At 33.3% G+C, this 19,449-nt stretch overlaps 1 protein-coding gene across 1 annotated transcript; it reads left to right on the top strand.

Moving 5' to 3' along the window:
* The first annotated feature begins 770 nt into the window (after positions 1-770).
* On the top strand, positions 771-10,674 carry LOC132565341 (protein zyg-11 homolog B-like). Its single transcript, XM_060229988.1, has 12 exons — positions 771-1,636; positions 2,312-2,426; positions 3,553-3,693; positions 4,762-4,938; positions 5,196-5,249; positions 6,311-6,563; positions 6,955-7,025; positions 7,423-7,485; positions 7,827-8,024; positions 8,260-8,312; positions 8,731-8,828; positions 10,435-10,674. The coding sequence occupies exons 1-12, from the start codon at positions 771-773 to the stop codon at positions 10,578-10,580; spliced, it is 2,235 nt and encodes a 744-aa protein (XP_060085971.1). The 3' UTR covers positions 10,581-10,674.
* The last annotated feature ends 8,775 nt before the right edge of the window (positions 10,675-19,449 follow it).

The following is a 19,449-nucleotide window of genomic DNA, read 5'->3' as shown; positions in this document are numbered from 1 at the left end:
ATATAAATAAATGAGTAATCTTGAGGCATGTGTAATGTCATGTCAAATCAGCTCAAACTCATGAAGAAGTTATAATTGGAGAACTGAAAGGCCAAGAGAGCTTCTTAAGCATCTGCTTGGAATTTTGGGACCAACAACAGGCCCCATTGCCTTACAGATTATTTTATATTTAAACCAAATTTCTAAATTTGTGATCAACTCCTGAAAATTTCTTTCTGAATTCACCTATTTTCTCCCTAAAATAAGGCAAAACTGCCCCATCTCTAACCAATGGGAAAAACTTTGCATCCAGGGGTTTTACCAATATCAATGCCTGCTCAGTAATTTATAGGATAGATTTGAACAATCCGAGGATTCAATCCAGCCAGTTGTTGATCACAAGTGAAATTTTTAAGTTTATGATACCAAGTGGTATGTGTAAATATGGTCAAAACCACAGGTGATAATTACTTGGTGTTACATTTCAGAATGAACATCTGTTTATATGATAATAACTACAGGGTTTATGATCCAGGTTAGCCTATAGTTTTCTCAGCCTTATCTTGGTTCTATTGGAAGATGTGAAAGTAATGTCAGTTGTTTCTATTAAAAATTCCGAAGTTTTAACCTGTGAATTGAGATATACGACAAACATGTATGAGAATAATCAGACTTACTGCAATTCTCAATCAGTCATTACATATTTTGGTTGATAATATCTCCATGTGTCAGTATTTCTTATTTTCTCTTTTTGCAGATTTTTAGCCATTACGTCCAGGCCGCCTTCAAAGATGTATGACACGCCAGTGAGTTTGCAGAACTGTTGTGTTGATTTCATATGTGATAATTTATCAACACTATGCATGGCCTCAGCAGAAACGCCACCAAAACTTACATTCAAAGATTCAGAGATTTATTTTCATGGTGACCTATCTGAGCAGCTATTATTCAGTCTGTGCGAGAAAGGAAAACTTACGGATGAAACACTGAGTTTATTTGATCCAAGTGTCACCAATTTAAAACGGGTTTGTATACATGATGCACAGCAGCTAACAACAAAAGGTCTGAGAACATTGAAAACTCATCGCATATCGGAACTGGAAATAACAGGGCTGAAGAGCGTAACGGTGAATGACGCAATAGGCTGTCTCGGAGAATGGACGTTATGTAATCTAAGATCACTCAATGTCAGCAATAGTACATTTTTAAACAGTACAAAATTCTGTGTAGTTGTTTCATTGTCAAAGCTGAGAAATTTGCATAGTCTGAATGTAAGTCGAACTGAATTTAACAAACATGGTTTGGAGATTATAGCAGAAGACTTACCTTGTTTAGAGAGCTTGGACATCTCATGTACACAGATAAATGATATTTCACCACTCAGGAAATGTAGAGACCGGTTAAAATCCCTCTCCATGTATAATTTACGGGCATCAAACAAAGACGACGTAGTTCCAGTTCTGTATGACCTCACAAAGCTCGTCCACCTGGATGTGTCCGATGATTCTGTGATAACGCCAGTACAACACACCTTCATGGGTGGTGATTCACAAGCTAAATTCCCCATACAGGATCTCCTGGAAAGATCTAACTGTCTGCCATACTTGACGTCTCTTGATATCTCAGGGAAAGAAGGAGCCGTAGAAAAGACACTGAGGTAAATACACTGTCTTCTACTATGTACAATTTGAAGGCATTTATAAACATCAGTTTAATTTCGAAATGAATTACATTGGAATCAAATAAAACTTTCTAATATATCTTTCAGATTTGGAGTTTTGATTGTGGAAACATTTTTTGTAATCCCCTCAAATTTACAAAAACTGAAGAGATCATTGAGGGGATATATAGGGATCTGTCTTTAATAAGTGGTTGTCTTGAAACTAATTCCACGCTACAGTCATCACCTCTTGTAGGAGTTTGTGGTTAGACATAGGCATGTTTGGGTCTAAAACAAGATCACTGCAGTGTTTGCATGTTTGAATTAGGATTGCAAGTAGTTTTGTATGTTAGAGGGATTGTATTACCTACAATGTCTGGTTTATCTTAATGATAATTGTGACATAAAAGAATCCTAGGATACTTATAATATCCATAATTTTTACATTCAACAACACTTTATGTTACCTGTACATATGCACATGCATATCATATAGATTATATACATCTTTTATCCAAAGAAATGACACCAACAATTTTGTTTTAATCCACAAGACTGAGATTAACTGGTTATAACTTAAGGTATGCATGTATAGATAATGTATTTGTAGTTTCTTTTTAATTTTCAAGCTGAATATGCGAGTGATACTGTTATACTTCTATATATTTGTAGGAAGTTTCTAGCAGAACACAAAAATATGAAGTTCCTGGGATTGGCACGGACAACTTATTGTGAGATGCCGATGTTCTGTGACGATGAATGTGTGGATTTCTACTGTGATATAGTGGTATGTGGTAGCTGACTCAACCAAGCAATGACTAGCAGTATTTCATCACTTTCTCATTTTGTCTGATAGTGTGTACAGCTGCCTGGTATAAATTATATGTTTCATTGAAGACTCAAAATCATAGTAACTACCCTCTTGCATAGATTGTTTTATTGGAGAAAACAGGATATCTGACTTGTAATGATGTACTATAGATTTTATATTATTACAGTTGTGGGATTTCACAACATCATACAATGTGTGATGTATGCACTCTGTATGCATGATGGGAAAACGGTATGAAATAAGCTATCACACACGTGTACACATGTTTACAGTTCTATCATAACAATGTGCGATTCTATTGGGGTGGATGTAAATCTAGAAATGACATAGTAATAAGTGTGGGATAGATTTTATTTATTTTCTTAATGTATGAGAGTGCCACTAAGTATATTTCCTAATTTAACCTTAGTGTCCAGACACTCTTTATACATACATAATTTATGTAAACATGAGATGGACGTCTCTTTTTGTCGTAGCATTGATTCATTTAAAACCTCAAACTATGAGAAAGATAATTTTATTTTCATTACTTCTGTATAACTCTCATTTTTTTATCATTTTGTAAACAAATAATATGGACCCAAGTATATGTTGTGTTTGTTACACATATATACTCAGGTATACAGGTAATTTATTGCCTAAGGCACACCACTCACCACTCTCTGATGTTTGGAAATATGTTAGAAAGACCAGTTAATGTAGGATCCAGTGTTATTCCAAATTTTGAATTAAAAATTACTTTCATAATAACCAATCAATTTTAATACACCTGTCATTGCTGTTTAGTCATAACTACATAAGTTTCCATTAAATTTTCCATGAAACTGGACAAAATGTGCAATCCTATCACACAGTTGCGTGCTATAGATACTGTAAAGTGTCTGTGCATTACCACAACTGTATATTCATGAGGTGTAATATCATTATCTAGCTATTACTCATTGAAACCGTGTCAGTTTTACTTGATATTGACATATCTAGTTTACACCATACATGTGTGATCCATATAATTCTACATACATTGTATGAATATGGATTTGATACTGTCATATATACATATGAAATTGGTCTGTGTTTTCAGATTAGTGGTGATGCTAATGAACGGCAGGTACTAGAGGCTTTGAGACGATATGTCCAGCGTGTTGTATATGTACAGAAGTCACTCTACACACTGTTTAGACTCACTCAGTCCATGGTGGAGCCTAGAGAGGACATTGTCAGGGTAGGTACAGACATACATAGTCTATCGTGGGGCCTAGAGAGGACATTGTCAGGGTAGGTACAGACTTGCATAGTCTCTCGTGGGGCCTAGAGAGGACATTTTCAGGGTAGGTACAGACATACATAGTCTATCATGGGACCTAGAGAGGACATTGTAAGGGTAGGTACAGACATACATAGTCTATCGTGGGACCAAGAGAGGACATTTTCAGGGTATGTAAAGACTTACACAATCAATGATGGGACCTAGAGAGGACATTGTCAGGGTAGGTACAGACATACATAGTCTATCGTGGGGCCTAGAGAGGACATTGTAAGGGTAGGTACAGACATACACAGTCTACCGTGGGGCCTAGAAAGGACATTGTCAGGGTAGGTACAGACATACATAGTCTATCGTGGGGCCTAGAGAGGACATTGTCAGGGTATGTACAGACTTATACAATCAATGATGGGACCTAGAGAGGACATTTTCAGGGGAGGTACAGACTTATACAATCAATGATGGGACCTAGAGAGGACATTTTCAGGGTAGGTAAATTCATTATCACAAACAAACTTGTCTGTAAAGGTTTAAAGTGGCTGTAGCTGATGGTCTTTACATAGATCTTTTTTGTTTGTTTTTTTCATCACCACTTGAACAGTGAGGGTCATTTAGAAGTGGTAAGGTAAAGGGTTTTACCCAGGACACAACAGGCAGGCTTTTGTTTTACCTTGTTAATGGCCTTGAAAGAAAGTGTGACTGAATAGAACTATTTCAGTGTCCATATTTTCTTTGAAATTTGATCTGAAAATTCAAAACTTGACAGATAATGCACTTCAGAAATTACAGAGATAAAAAAACTGCTTACTTAAAATTTGATTTGTTTCAATGTCCATATTTTCTTTGAAATTTGATCTGATAATACAAAATGTTGTGACAAATATCGATTGTGCATGATTTATTAACATGAATTACTAGTATATAATTGTCAATGTCTGTAAGAGTTTTCGAAATGATTTCAAAATTGTAATTAAAATTTCTTGTCATATATAATGGTTATCTTTAATACAAATTATATTGTGATAGCTTGTCCTGCCAGCTATGAAGAGTCATCCTAAACAGTTGGGGGTTCAAATGGCAGCAACGGCCTGTCTATACAACCTGTCTAAGGGGGAAATCGGCAACAAGGTGCACCCAGCATGTCTCAAACATGTGGTCAACTTGACCTTACTGTCTATGGACAATTTCCCCAATCACCAACAGGTAAGTCATCATGTTCACAGTGAGCATAGAATGAAAATTTCATTAAATGAATACCATAATTGATTTTCATTCACCTGACCAAAGGGTAAAAATATGAACATCTTGCAACAAGATCTATGGATTTGTGGGAAAGATAATATGAAAGTTGAAGGTAATGCACTTTTTACTCTTTGTAAGATGGAATTAATGAAATGTAAACAAAAAAGTGATATACTAATAATCAGAATTACAATATTATCTCTTATTATGAATTTCAGCTTCAGAAGAATGCCCTTCTCACACTGTGCAGTGACAGGATTCTACAAGATGTGGTATGTACATGTTAATCCTTGATCTATTTATGTGTAATAACTAAATAGGTTTGTACTCTAGGAAATCACTGTAAAATGTTCATGATTGATATTCTCCAATTTTAGCTTATTATTTTAGAACAGTTTGTATAACAGATTACCATGATAATGTATAGGTATAACAATCACCTTTTTTTCAAGAGTAAAATACCAACATTGCAATTTAATAGTACTGGTACAATCAAAGATAGCACAATGCTTTTATAAAAAAAACAAATAAAAAAAGAGATAGCACAATGCTTTCATCAAAAAAACAAACAAAAAGATCAGAATGCTTTCATATAAAAAAAAAAAACAAAAAGAGCACAATGCTTTCAATGAGGAAAAAAAAGACAAAGATCTGAAGTATGTAATTAACAGTACACTGTACATGTATATTTGTATATATTTGACATTTTGTTCGCTTTGAGTCTTATGAAATTTATTGAAAATAAAACTGTCTTAATATCGAGACAGCATTAACAATATTGTTATTATTCTCTGTATTTACTGTTTGTCATAAACCATTTACACCTGACAACCGTTGGACTGAAATGTCATCTATAAATTTTATATGATGAAATACAACCTCAACACACCACAGCCGATTCTTGTATTTATTCGCATCTTCACCGAAGATATGAAACTGGTCAATCACCACCATGTAGCAAAGAAATAAAAGAATCAGCTGTTGTGTGTTGAGGTTATACTTCATCATATCTTATTCTCTGCATACAACCCCTCTGCATAACTACAGTATCCCCACTTGGGACATCAGAAGGAACCTCTTGACACCCTGGCATTGGTTCCAAACTTCACGTTTTATTTATCTATAAATTTTGATAAATCGAATAGAAGTATATTTACACAGACAGAAGACCAAAGCTTAGGTAGAGTGATTTATTGAAGAGACTTAAGGAGTTGCCAGAACACTGACATTCATCGATGAGACAACAAGTAGTGACAGGAAGAGACCTAGAAACAGAAAGTCTATAACGAAAAAGTTTATTGTTAATTAATGAGATGTTATATTGAATTTTCAGTCATTTGACCGTTACCGATGTGCCAAGCTGGTGATGGAATGCCTTTGTCAGTTTGATGATCCTTCCATGAATCGCATGTCCGTCGCCATCTGCTCAATTCTTGCTGCCAAAATTTCCACAAGCCAGACCTCTCTTTTGGGAGCAAAGACCAAATACATGCAGAAAATGTTGGAACTTGTGCGAGTGAAAGTAGAGGATCGGTCCATTGACATCACCCTCAAGTTTACACTTAGTGCTTTGTGGAATCTGACAGGTAATGCATTTCAGAAATTACAAAAATAAAAACTGCTTACTTGAAATTAAAAAAAAATTAATTGCTTGCATTAAAAAAGCCAACTGAACAACATTACAAATAGTTTGATTATTATACATAATATTTCTAATTATGACTGGAGATCTCTACCACATTTACCAAATGTCTTTCTGAATGCATCACGTCATCCTTTCAGTTAATGATAAATTTATTATCAATAATTCAAGAAATAATGAAGATTGGTCATGGTTTTTGGAGTGATTATGAAGACGATAAAAACAGAAGTGAAGACCATAAAACCATTACTCTTAACAGGATGTAATTTAGGCCAGTGTCAGTAAAATGCCCTGCCAGTGTATCTTGTATACCGAGTTATTCTTGATATTTTTAGATGAATCTCCTCCAACATGCCGTGTTTTTCTCAAAGAAAAAGGTTTGGACCTCTTCATGGACACCTTGATGGTATGTTATGTTGTTTTGGTATTTTTTTGTTGGACATATTTTGGAACAGAGATTCTTAACTTCATTAGCTTCCTTGCTCTACATGTACCAAATATCATAATCACATTTTGTGTAAATCTTGGATGGAAAATTTGAAGGAAAAGGATATGAGTTGTGCCTTTGTGACATAAGTATATTGGTTCTGGTGAAGTTCCAGTCAATGATACAATATACAATGTATGTTTCAAACAAAAAGACTGTATTATCATTTGATTATTGTATTACACTGTATACAGTCTATTTATCAGATAAATCAGATTCGTGCTTGCATTTTCATTTTGTTGTAAGCAAAATTATTGTGTTTCCTGATTATCACTCTGTAATTGATGTTTTGATGATGATGGTTTTTCTGTCAAAGGTTGTAATGGATATGGAGACAGATGTTAGAGTTCAGGTGGAGACAAAGATATTAGGACTTCTGGTAAGTTGGTAGCAACATGTTAACCATAAATTAAGCAGGTTTATCTTTGAAGATTTTTCTAAGACATTTGGTAAGCAGTCATTTAGTTTAGGAGACAATTAATTAGTAAGCAGTCATGGAGTTTTGGAGACATTTAATTGGTGAGCAGTGTTTGAGTTTTCGAGAAATTTAATTGATAAGCTGTTATAATTGAAAATTAAGTCAAATTAATTTTCACATACTATAATTTGGTAAATGACTGCAAAGTAAGATTTTTACATGCAAAAAAGTGGATCAATGATGTGATGTTATTATACTGAAGGCTTTCTTTAATATCTGTCTTTGTATTCATTTATCTATAGAACAACATTGCGGAAGTTCGAGAACTGAGAGGATTTCTGATGCGGACAGATTCCTTAATCCTTTTGAAGAAACTGATGCATGCAGAACAGATTGATGTGAGTTACTTTGCTGCTGGAATCATTGCACATCTGGCTAGTGATGGTGCGGAGGCGTGGCTCGTCTCCTCGACTGACCGAGAGGAAATACTCGAAGAATTGGTAAGAATGTTGATTTATTACCGTATGAAATACCCTTTCAACAAATTTCACACTGATCGATGATTTTTCATAAAGATGGATTGGTGGGAAAAATTTTTTTAAAAATGTTTGGAAATTGGGCTCTAATGAACAAAAGCTTGTCCTGTCTTTCTATTAAGTTAGATGTTTTGTAAACAATTCATAAGATATCAGTACAGTAAAGGAATAACACTCTTCTCTGCGTGTTTTATCACAGGGAGAAGTTGTTTTGAAGTGGGAGCAGCCGAAAGGTGAAATGGTTGCTTATAGGTAAGTGTGATATTGATTTTATATCCTCTCATCATTCAGTGATTGATGTTCACAGATCATTTATGATATATAATGTAGGGTTCCACCACAAGGGTGCTATGTGTATAAAGATATGAAGAACTGTACTCATAATATATTACTCATCTGGCTTAAAATTACTACCAGAGCTTGAATGACAATATTCTGAATACTAAGTACCGTTATGTTTTTGATGAAAGCAAAATACCCTTTTGGATGTGTCTAGAGCTGGTCTCTTTTTGCTTTCCATGTGAAAATTTACCACAAGTGTACCATAGGACAAACATTGAGAATCTCTCTAACATTTAGTTGTCAAGCACTATGAGTTATTAAGTGTTTTAGATATCAGGTTTATTATTCTAGTCTGATTGATACATTGTTACTTTCTCACCCAATGCAGGTCTTTCAAGCCATTCTTTCCACTGTTGAGATGCTACTCTGTGCCAACAGTACAACTCTGGGCTGTTTGGGCAATACAACATGTCTGTACAAAAAATGGTAAGGCTAAATACATGTCAGTTTATGATAGATGTTTACTGAAGGTAAAACTGCTGTTGATACAAAATCTGCAAATTAGATAATATTCACCCTCTGTATTTTCAATTGATTTGGGCACTTGTATCAATAATTATCATGTGTAGCCAACATTACATCCATCATCTATTTTTTAGTCAAAATATTTATAAAGTACATGAGGTCTAAACTCATTCAATAATGTGATAACTTTTTGTCAACAACAAAGTGTCTGTTGTCTTTTCATAATATACCTGGTAGATTTTTTGTGTGAAGTGCAATTTTAGAAATTATATGATTAAAGATGTTTTTTTCAGATTAAAATTATGATATTATAATGGGACATAAAAATTTGATTTCTTATTGAACTTTAACAGCATATATAATTTATATATTCTTCAAATTTACACATTTAATATCAATGTGAAAATAAAAAAAACAGTCTTGTGAATACTTTTAAGTGAATGAGAATGGATAGTAGAAAACCAAGTGATGTTAATTGGGATAGTTTACAGTTAGTTTGTTTTGTAGGAGATCGCTATTGTCTGATGTTTATAGTTAGGAACGATTTGTTTTGTAGGAGATCGCTATTGTCTGATGTTTATAGTTAGGAACGATTTGTTTTGTAGGAGATCGCTATTGTCTGATGTTTATAGTTAGGAACGATTTGTTTTGTAGGAGATCGCTATTGTCTGATGTTTATAGTTAGGAACGATTTGTTTTGTAGGAGATCGCTATTGTCTGATGTTTATAGTTAGGAACGATTTGTTTTGTAGGAGATCGCTATTGTCTGATGTTTATAGTTAGGAACGATTTGTTTTGTAGGAGATCGCGATTTGTTTTGTATTATTGTCTGATGTTTATAGTTAGGAACGATTTGTTTTGTAGGAGATCGCTATTGTCTGATGTTTATAGTTAGGAACGATTTGTTTTGTAGGAGATCGCTATTGTCTGATGTTTATAGTTAGGAACGATTTGTTTTGTAGGAGATCGCTATTGTCTGATGTTTATAGTTAGGAACGATTTGTTTTGTATGTGTTTATAGTTAGTAACGATTTGTTTTGTAGGAGATCGCTATTGTCTGATGTTTATAGTTAGGAACGATTTGTTTTGTAGGAGATCGCTATTGTCTGATGTTTATAGTTAGGAACGATTTGTTTTGTAGGAGATCGCTATTGTCTGATGTTTATAGTTAGGAACGATTTGTTTTGTAGGAGATCGCTATTGTCTGATGTTTATAGTTAGGAACGATTTGTTTTGTAGGAATCGCTATTTGTGTTTATAGTTAGGAACGATTTGTTTTGTAGGAGATCGCTATTGTATTATGTTTATAGTTAGGAACGATTTGTTTTGTAGGAGATCGATGTTTATAGTTAGGAACGATTTGTTTTGTAGGAGATCGCTATTGTCTGATGTTTATAGTTAGGAACGATTTGTTTTGTAGGAGATCGCTATTGTCTGATGTTTATAGTTAGGAAGGATTTGTTTTGTAGGAGATCGCTATTGTCTGATGTTTATAGTTAGGAACGATTTGTTTTGTAGGAGATCGCTATTGTCTGATGTTTATAGTTAGGAACGATTTGTTTTGCAGGAGATCGCTATTGTCTGATGTTAGAAGAGGAGGGAGGATCAGAAATCCTCCAGCAGATGATAGAGAACCCAGAGACCAACAATGATGTTAAATCCATTTCAGTTAATATTATAGCTCTCAGCAAAGAAAAACGAGGAAACCAGTGACCAGACTTTTGGTGGCAGAATCACACAGCCTGCAGTTGGAGTTATGGAAGGGTTCATCTGTTTCTGGCACAGGGTCCAATTGTTATTTACAAACATTGGCTGTCTGTATTATTATCATCATTAATGCTATTTGATTGATTTTATACTGTTAAATCTGTTCTCTAATTCAAATGTGTGAGTAATACATTGTATGAAATTCTATATTTAATAACAATGAATTTTCATGTAATTTTCACCCTGTGTTTTAAATGTAAATCAGAGAAATACTGAAATTTCGCCTGTAATTGTCATCTATTCTAATGTTTAATATGTTGATGAATTATCAGTCAGAATTTGACAAAATTCAGATTTATTGTACATTAATACTTGGACTGTGGTTTTGTTAGTAAGCTACAAGGACTAATTGAGGTGAAATGCGAATTTAATCTTTTGAATATGAATTTCCCAGATCATGTTTGAAGATTTAAGCAGCATGAGTGGTGAACACATCTACAATTCTGATTAGTTATGGAACTTTAAGAAGGTTGAATAATATCTTGTTTCACTCTGGTGGTATGTTGAGACATTTAGTAAATGTGTTATTTAGTGGCACATAAACTAGTCAGACATTATATCATTGTGCCAATGACATCAGTTATCAGTAGATTGTTATAATTTCGATCAAACTGTACGAGACTTGTGTTTAATTGTAGACTAAATGTCTCCCTATGTAATGCCTTAGTATCACATGTTGATATATACATATTTGTATATCAGATGTATATCTAAATGTTTGTTACCTATCAGAACTGGTCATTGTTGACGAAATTTTTCCAGACTGAGTGATGCACTGATGGAGAAGGTTGTTTAAAATACATCTAGATTATCATTTGACTTCACACAGAAGACAGAGTATAAAAGAGTGACAGAACTTTAAACGGCTTTGACCCCAGTCCTGAATTTCTTCATACCTTTGTAAAAGAAATGTTCGGAGATGAAAATGCTTTGTATAGCTGATCCTATACACAGTGAAACAGTGTGTAAATATTGACATGTCTCATGAACTTTAGAATGTAATGACGTAATTTTCTTTCTCCTGAAGTTATAATTTCTTGTCTTCATATTTACAAATTTTGGTTATTAACCATACCTAGATTGTTGTAATGTTATGAGTGTTTCAGTTTGTAGTTAATATGCTTGCCTGAACATTCTTCATTCATGGTAGAAACCTAAATGTGCTGGGGCATTTTAAGTTCCTGATAAACTGACAAAGTCTGAAATGGAGTCGGGGAACAGTTTATAAACCAGACACCAAAGAGTTCCTACAATATCAAAAATGTTATGCCATACTCAAACTCAAAATGAAAGTTTTGATTTCCATTTAAGTTTTGGAAGCTTTCAGTTCAGGTCATGTTGTCTGTTATTAATTGTTTCTTGATTTTGGAGACGGCCAAGGGAAAAACTTCTTTAATTGACGTAAATCTAAACTTTTTTGAATGATCAAGCTTGCATTACCTGTTATCATGATAACTTACAAACACTGAAACCTGTTATTTGGTGAAAAGATACATTGTTGTTTGTTTACAGAAATGTGTGCTACCGTTTTGTGTTAAAAAAATATAAACTTGATATCAGAATGATGCATATAGCATATAATTTTGGTAATTGGTCATGCCCAGGGCATAAAACATATATAAAGAAATGTAATTTGATATACATGTACATTTAGTTAATCATTCATTAGTTAGTAAACATGTCACAATTAAAAAACTAAAACGAAATTAGTGAGTAATTAAAGATCATGGTATTCTTTTTATAATCAAGATGAACATTTGTACAGTTTCTGTGACAGGTGCCAGCTACAAGGAGAGTTAGGAAACATATTGGAAAAAAGGTTCAGAATAAACATCAGTGGTGTACTGGTTTGCAAATACTAAATAATAGCTTTTGCTGATAAATTTAGAAATTTTATGAAAATATGATGCTCAGGATTACTTATGAAGAATTTTTCAAAGCAGTACAAATTTTTGACATATCAAGGAAATCTTCGAGTCATCACTTTGTTATAATCTGATGACCAGATGCTATACCGTAATTTTTATTTCACCTAATGTTTAAAGTCCTCTAAACTCTTGGGAAAAAAAGTATTTGAAATCAGAAATCACTTTTTTGTAGCAGTTTACTTGGGTTTTTTTTTTAATGAAATTGGGGTGCATTGAATAAATATACAGTAAATACCACATTCAGCCTAATAAATTCTGAGGTGTTTTAGAATTTAGGAGTCTAACCTTGCCAGTTAAGCAAGGGTATTGAAATTTTATGTTAAGATATACATTGGTCATTTTCAGACAATTGCACTGTACCAAATTCAAGGTTAAGCAGCGTCTCAATTATAAGAGTTATTGCCCTTCGTACAAATTTGTGTCTGGAGCATACCTTTAATTGCATTCAAATTCAATGAAATTTGGCGTGTACATTTTTAATACTATAAGGATGTGTAATTTACCAAATACAGGGTTTAAAACCTAATAGTTATAAAGTTATTGCCCTTTGTTTTAATTTCATGTTGTGAGCATAACATGATGTTGCGTGCATTTTAGCTAGGATAAGGAAATTAGTTGTATACATTGGTCATAATAAGATGATGTGCAGAGCACCAAAGTCAGGGCCCACAACCCCTTACTTATCGAGTTATTTACCTTTGTTAAAATTTTATGTCCAGAGCGTACATTTACTTGCTTTCAAACTAGGATACTGAAACTTGGTGTAGAAGTTTGTCATAGTAAGAGAATGTGCAATGTTCCAAACTCAGGGCCTGCAACCCCTTAATTACAGAGTTATTGTCCTTTGTTAGATTGTTTTGTCTAATAAACTTGTTTTTTTGGGCGCATTCATCAGTTTCATCGATGTCCTTGTAGTTAATATGCTACAACATATCATTTATTAGAGATCTTTCCAAAATTGAAATCAAAATTAAGAGGCAAGTTACATGCAGGATTGGTACAATAAAGTAATCAGAAACTGGTACATACCAGTATTTTTGAAGTCAATATTTTATTGAACTAGAAATATTTTGAATACAGTAATAGCTACATGATGAATACCTCCAAGAGTTAGAATTTTAATATGACTTTAGATATTTGTGCAACTGGTGAAATGTGATCAGGGAATTGTTGTTGATGATTATTTGTAGTTTTAGTTTGTAGAGTAAGGATGTATTTTATCTGTTGTTAAAGGCTGAATATTGTCTATTGTACATAGGCTTTGTTACTTGATATATTTGTTAAAGATACAACTACTTCAAAACTGAAAGAAAACATAGATATTATAATTGAATTTCAAATTTCAAAATAATGAACAGCTCTCAATCATATTGTATGATATTAAGATTTTTATATCTAGATATTGCTGTAAGGCAATTAAGGTGGAAATCATACTACTGAACAGATTTATGAGCTAAATTATTTTATCTTTATTGATCAAAACTTGTGTTGTTCAGGGGAGATAAACATGCTTTTCAAGGGAGATAATTACACTGTTTAAGTTAACGAAGAACGAAATTCAATATGAAGTTTGGTTTAGAATATTATTGTCATGAAGCTTTGATTTGTACTTATTGCCTTTAAAAAGATATTTCTCACTAAAATACTGTAGTTGACTATGTGTTCTGGTATTATCAAAAACAAGTACATTCAGCGACTGCACATATATGTATTAACAAAAAATTGTATTTTGTTTGGGTGTATTTATCAGCAATCTTATCTTTACTTTGTTGTTGTTGGGGTTACAAGGCTTTCAAATATTTGAAGCCAATATTGTCAGAATAAAATAAATAATTTTAAATTGGAAAGTGAACATTGCCTTCAGTTACAGGCACTTAGTTACTAGTGTTACCATTGGTAACACAAATAGTGTCTGTGTGAAGTTGTCAGAATATTTCAGTATAATGTGTGTCAGAATATTTTAGTATAAAATGAATGTTTGTCTTATGTAGTTAACTGAACTTAATTCTAATGATGTTATCACTTGATGGAAAGTTTTGTTTTGTTTTGAATTGTCTTGTTGATGTTTTAGATTTTTGTAATTTTAGGTGAATATAACAACTATGTATTGTTTATGTTTTGTTGCTCTGACTAATCCTGGTTTTATCACATGTCTTTGTTTTGGATTGTATGGCCAGTTTGATATTGATGTAAAATAGTGTATGGATTGACCTCTCTGGTTTGACCTGTGAGGTTGAGGTCAATGATTGTTCTGGAGTTGACTTTTGACATTGACCTAAGCTTGAACAAGCAATTTTAGATCATGGGCTTTACTTCAATATGGAGATTAATGTACAATATGGAATGTAAAGCCATCTTGAGGTCATAGGTCATGGTGAGTGAGTGCTTGTTTGGCTAAACATGATGACGTTGTTGGAAGTGAAAGGTTGGTATTTTTTTCTGTGATCATTATTAAGATTTTCTGTTGCGGGTACATGGACACTGATAACAATGCAGTTTATGCTTTAACTTGTGGACGTTTTGCCTCGCCAAAGTTTTTTTTCAGTGGGCCTTTAAAAATTAATTGCCCAGTGTTGTATTTATCCAAGAATACTTACATATATATACTACATATATCTAGGTACATGTAATTTATACATACCATTTTCTCCACTTTCAATTCACTGTCTTATATTGAGGTGAAAATCTCTACTTTCTCTTCTCACTGAAGAGATGGTAACGTATGTATTTATTCTTCTGTTGATATATCCATTCGTGATGTTAATCTTCATTTAATAGTCTTTTCCAATAAGGTTATATGGAATATCCTGTACATTGTATATTGTATATATTTGTTGTAGTGCAAATCGTTGAGGTCATATTAAGCCCATTTGGCACCATGTTAAATAAAGCTGTGTACATCATTTCAAAGGTATGCTAATTATGGAATTGTATGGTGGCTTTCCTTCAAGGCACTTTGTAACTAGTTAATAATGTTGTTGATGAAAAAATATCGTACATATAACAAAGTATTTACTGTTATACCTCAATAAATCATGTTGTCTCTTTTCTTCATTTGACTGTCCTGTTCAAGTGCTAGCTGTTCTGACAAATAAAGCAGAGTGGTACACACACAGGTCTCGCATGTACATGTAATTGTCATTGAGAGCGATGTAGTTTGATGTTGTTGAAAGCATGATTAATATATTGCTAAATATCCATTTGTGCCAAGAGAAAGGTTTCATCAATAATCACTAATCTCCTCTGTGATCATGCTATAGCGTCTTGTCTAATTTGCTGTATGAATTCACTGTAATATAGGCATGCGAAGTAGGTATGTCATTGTTTACCTCATGTTCCGGTAGCTTTGGAATTTTGACTAACTTTGAAATTTTGATCAAACTTTGGAATTTGGTGAACTTTTGAATTTTTTATTAAATTTTTGAATTTTGATTTTAAGCTTACACAATCATAATGATTTTATTTTCTTTTTATCAGTGGTATTAAAAATTCAAATAGTTACTGTGAAGGTTGTAATTTTCAAAGGTTCTGTTTCTTTTTTTATTTTATTCTTGAGGATGAAATACAATCGTGAAAAGAAAGATTAATTGAGAATAAAATCAATTAAAGAGACCACTTCTTGACATCCACAAAAAATACTGTATAGCCGCTTATTTTGGCGGGGATTCTATTTTTCGCTGTTTAGCGGTACATTTAGGTGATCAAGCATATTAAATCCATGAAATAATGAGATGTGTGTATAAAATAACCTTTCACATCCAGATCAGGAAATTTTGATTTGTTGAAATATAATTAGATCACTTTCATAGGAAACCGTGAAAATTTTGACACATGAAAATTACCAGCCATACAATTTATTTTTTTCATCTTTAACTTTTGGTACTAAACCTTCAAAAAATTGGAACCAACATGAAATTCCTTAACAGTATGCATTATATATTGGTGTTATCGGGTAACATTGTGAGATTATAGATGTCATACCCATGTTGTAGAAATATGTTTTTGTGTATGTTGATAGTTTAGAATTACACAATGCTTATGTATGATCTTAGTTTCAACCGTGATGAAAATATCCTTGATAGTCATCGTACAGCAATCTCTGATTAACTAACAAGGCTTTAAAGACAGTCTGCAGATCTTCATTTATCAGTTAGCATCTAATGAATTAACATTGAGATTAAGAATCAATTAAGTTGACATTATTTTCTAATTTGATATTTGTGATTTGTTTGTAATTCAAAAAGCTTATCTGAAAGTGTAAAAATTATTTAGAAAACAAGAAACCAAAAACAGTGGCAAAGTCAAATTTTCATTATCTAAACTTGTCACTTTGTTTGATATTGTTTCATTTCTTCTAAACTGATTTCTTTAATATCAATTTGATGGGATAAGTTTTCTTCTCCAAACAACAATGGAGCAGAAAAAGTATCAACTTATTGAATTTGCATATTTTTTTTAATCACACAGATGTTTTAAACAGATAAATTTTTTGGTTAATCCATGACATGTATACTCAACAAAAAAGGAAATACATGATTAAAATATGCAATGGGATACCCTCCACATCAAAAAAAAATTACTCTTCCCTGCCTCTTATGGGCATCTCTGCCCTGCCTCTTGTGGGCATCTCTACCATGCCTCTTGTGGGCATCTCTACCCTGCCTCTTGTGGGCATCTCTACCCTGCCTGTTGTGGGCATGTCTTGCATGAATTCCTGTATGAATTCTCTTCTGCATGAAATTCATGAGAATGTTCATTTACCTCAAGAGAATGTTATTCCATGTTATTCTATGCCGTGAACCTTAGATTTGCCATGTCCATCCATTAATGTCACAATTACTCTTAAAATTTGTTTTAAGCAAGTCATCTTAGTCAATGGTGAATTCAAAATATTTGCATGGAGAATAGATGTGGCTTAACCCAAAGTTTTCATTGAAATGATTGAAAATAATCTGGCCTAGCTTAATCAGGTGATGGGATTTGATCTAAAAGTAACAAAGACAGACAATGACATTGCTACATTGGGCTGATTTATCAGAAATTTGTTGAGAAAGATCATCCATGCTGCATTGCCTGACCTAATATTTCCTTTTTTTCATGATAGGCCAAAGTGAAATTTCATGCACTTCTATTTTTGTTGAGTATATGACACATAATGGTTTAACTTTATTAACTCTGATTTGTGACTGATCAGGATTGTAACAACAAGAGATTTATTATAGACAATGGAATCTTAGAATTTACATTCAAACATCAAATACTGGTCAATATATTTTGTTTAAAAATAATATATAGTATATGTACCAAACTCTTGTACATTTTATGTCATACATAAGCATGCTCCGAATTTAGTCATTTCAAGGTCACATATGTAATATCATTATTAAGTTATTCTGTCAACAGAATCTCACCTTCACAATCACGATTGTCAATGAAATTCCATGGATGTTAATCTTGTTATCTGCATGATCGTCATTTTGTGTCCATCTTGTAGTGTTCATCTTAGATTTGTCTCCCATCATTAACTGATACACTAATGGATCATAACGTAGAAAAACGTGCATATCTAGCCATTTTCATGACAAATAACGGAAATAAAGCTAACTGTTTAAGGCATGAAAATTCTCTCGTCTTGTCATTAGTATGTGTTTGTTAAGAACTTATGATTCATCATCATCTGTTATTTCTGCTTTACTATTTTAAAGATGAAATGTGTTTCTTTAAGTTCGTTCAGTAGACATTCTAAAGAAAAAGGCCAAATGGGCTACAATCGTCTCTTATTTTTGCATTTTTTCCAAAAAGAATGTCAGTTCATGAAGTCAATTTCTGCAAAGTTGAAAGCAAATTCCTTAAGAATGATGCTTAGCAAATACCATGACCCAAAGCGTACTAGATATTTAAAAGAAGATGCTTAAAGTACTCAACATATTTAACTTGTGCACTTTGAAAAGTGCTTCTAAATCATTCATCAAAACAAACTTGGTAGCCCTTCATCCCAGCAAGTTACTAACCAAATATAAGTATCCTGGGCATCTTGGTTATAAAAATGATGTTTCAAGGTTATACCACATTTGATCCTGGTGACCTAGAAAGTGGGTCAATGTCATTCATTTGTGCAAACTTGGTAACCTTATTCCCAGCATGCTACAGGCCCAGTATGGATATCCTGGGCATCTTGATTAAACAGAAAATGTTTCAAGATTATAACGCATTTGATATCTGTGACCTTGAAAATGGGTCAATATCATTCATTTGTACAAACTTGGTAATCTTATTCCCAGCATGCTACAGACACAGTATCTGTATTGATTATTGGTTATTGAAACACTTTACACTAATTGCTTTGGACGGCTTCATATAAGTTGCTTAGTGTAGTAGCCACTGGTTACTACAATGAGACTCTGTCTTAGTGTAGCAGCCACTGGTTACTACAATGAGACCCTGTCTTAGTGTAGCAGCCACTGGTTACTACAATGAGACACTGTCTTAGTGTAGCAGCCACTGGTTAAGCTACTGGTTACTACAATGAGACCCTGTCTTTGTGTAGTAGCCACTGGTTACTACAATGAGACACTGTCTTAGTGTAGCAGCCACTGGTTACTACAATGAGACCCTGTCTTAGTGTAGCAGCCACTGGTTACTACAATGAGACACTGTCTTAGTGTAGCAGCCACTGGTTACTACAATGAGACACTGTCTTAGTGTAGTACCCACTGGTTACTACAATGAGACCCTGTCTCAAAATCACCATTTTGGATCCACATGACAATAAACCCAGCAAATCAGAATATGTTCTACTACATAGAATGCTGCAGACCTAGATCTGACAGCAAAGAATCCATAATCCAAGAAAATGAAATAAAAACCAAAACACTAAGGAGGCTCTC

Source organism: Ylistrum balloti, unplaced genomic scaffold, assembly GCF_031769215.1.
Source record: "Ylistrum balloti isolate Yb309-2 unplaced genomic scaffold, AGI_CSIRO_Ybal_v1 Utg369716, whole genome shotgun sequence".
NCBI classification, from domain to species: domain Eukaryota; kingdom Metazoa; phylum Mollusca; class Bivalvia; order Pectinida; family Pectinidae; genus Ylistrum; species Ylistrum balloti.
The sequence above is the reverse complement of the archived record's forward strand: the minus strand, read 5'-3'. Positions and strand labels throughout refer to the sequence as shown.

Excerpts from the sequence above, each read along its gene's own strand:
- LOC132565341 (XM_060229988.1), top strand. The coding sequence starts at position 771 with ATGTATGACACGCCAGTGAGTTTGCAGAACTGTTGTGTTGATTTCATA. Across the intron at positions 7,026-7,422 it reads TCTTCATGGACACCTTGATG|GTTGTAATGGATATGGAGAC; the intron begins GTATGTTATGTT and ends TTTCTGTCAAAG. Across the intron at positions 8,313-8,730 it reads GGTGAAATGGTTGCTTATAG|GTCTTTCAAGCCATTCTTTC; the intron begins GTAAGTGTGATA and ends CACCCAATGCAG.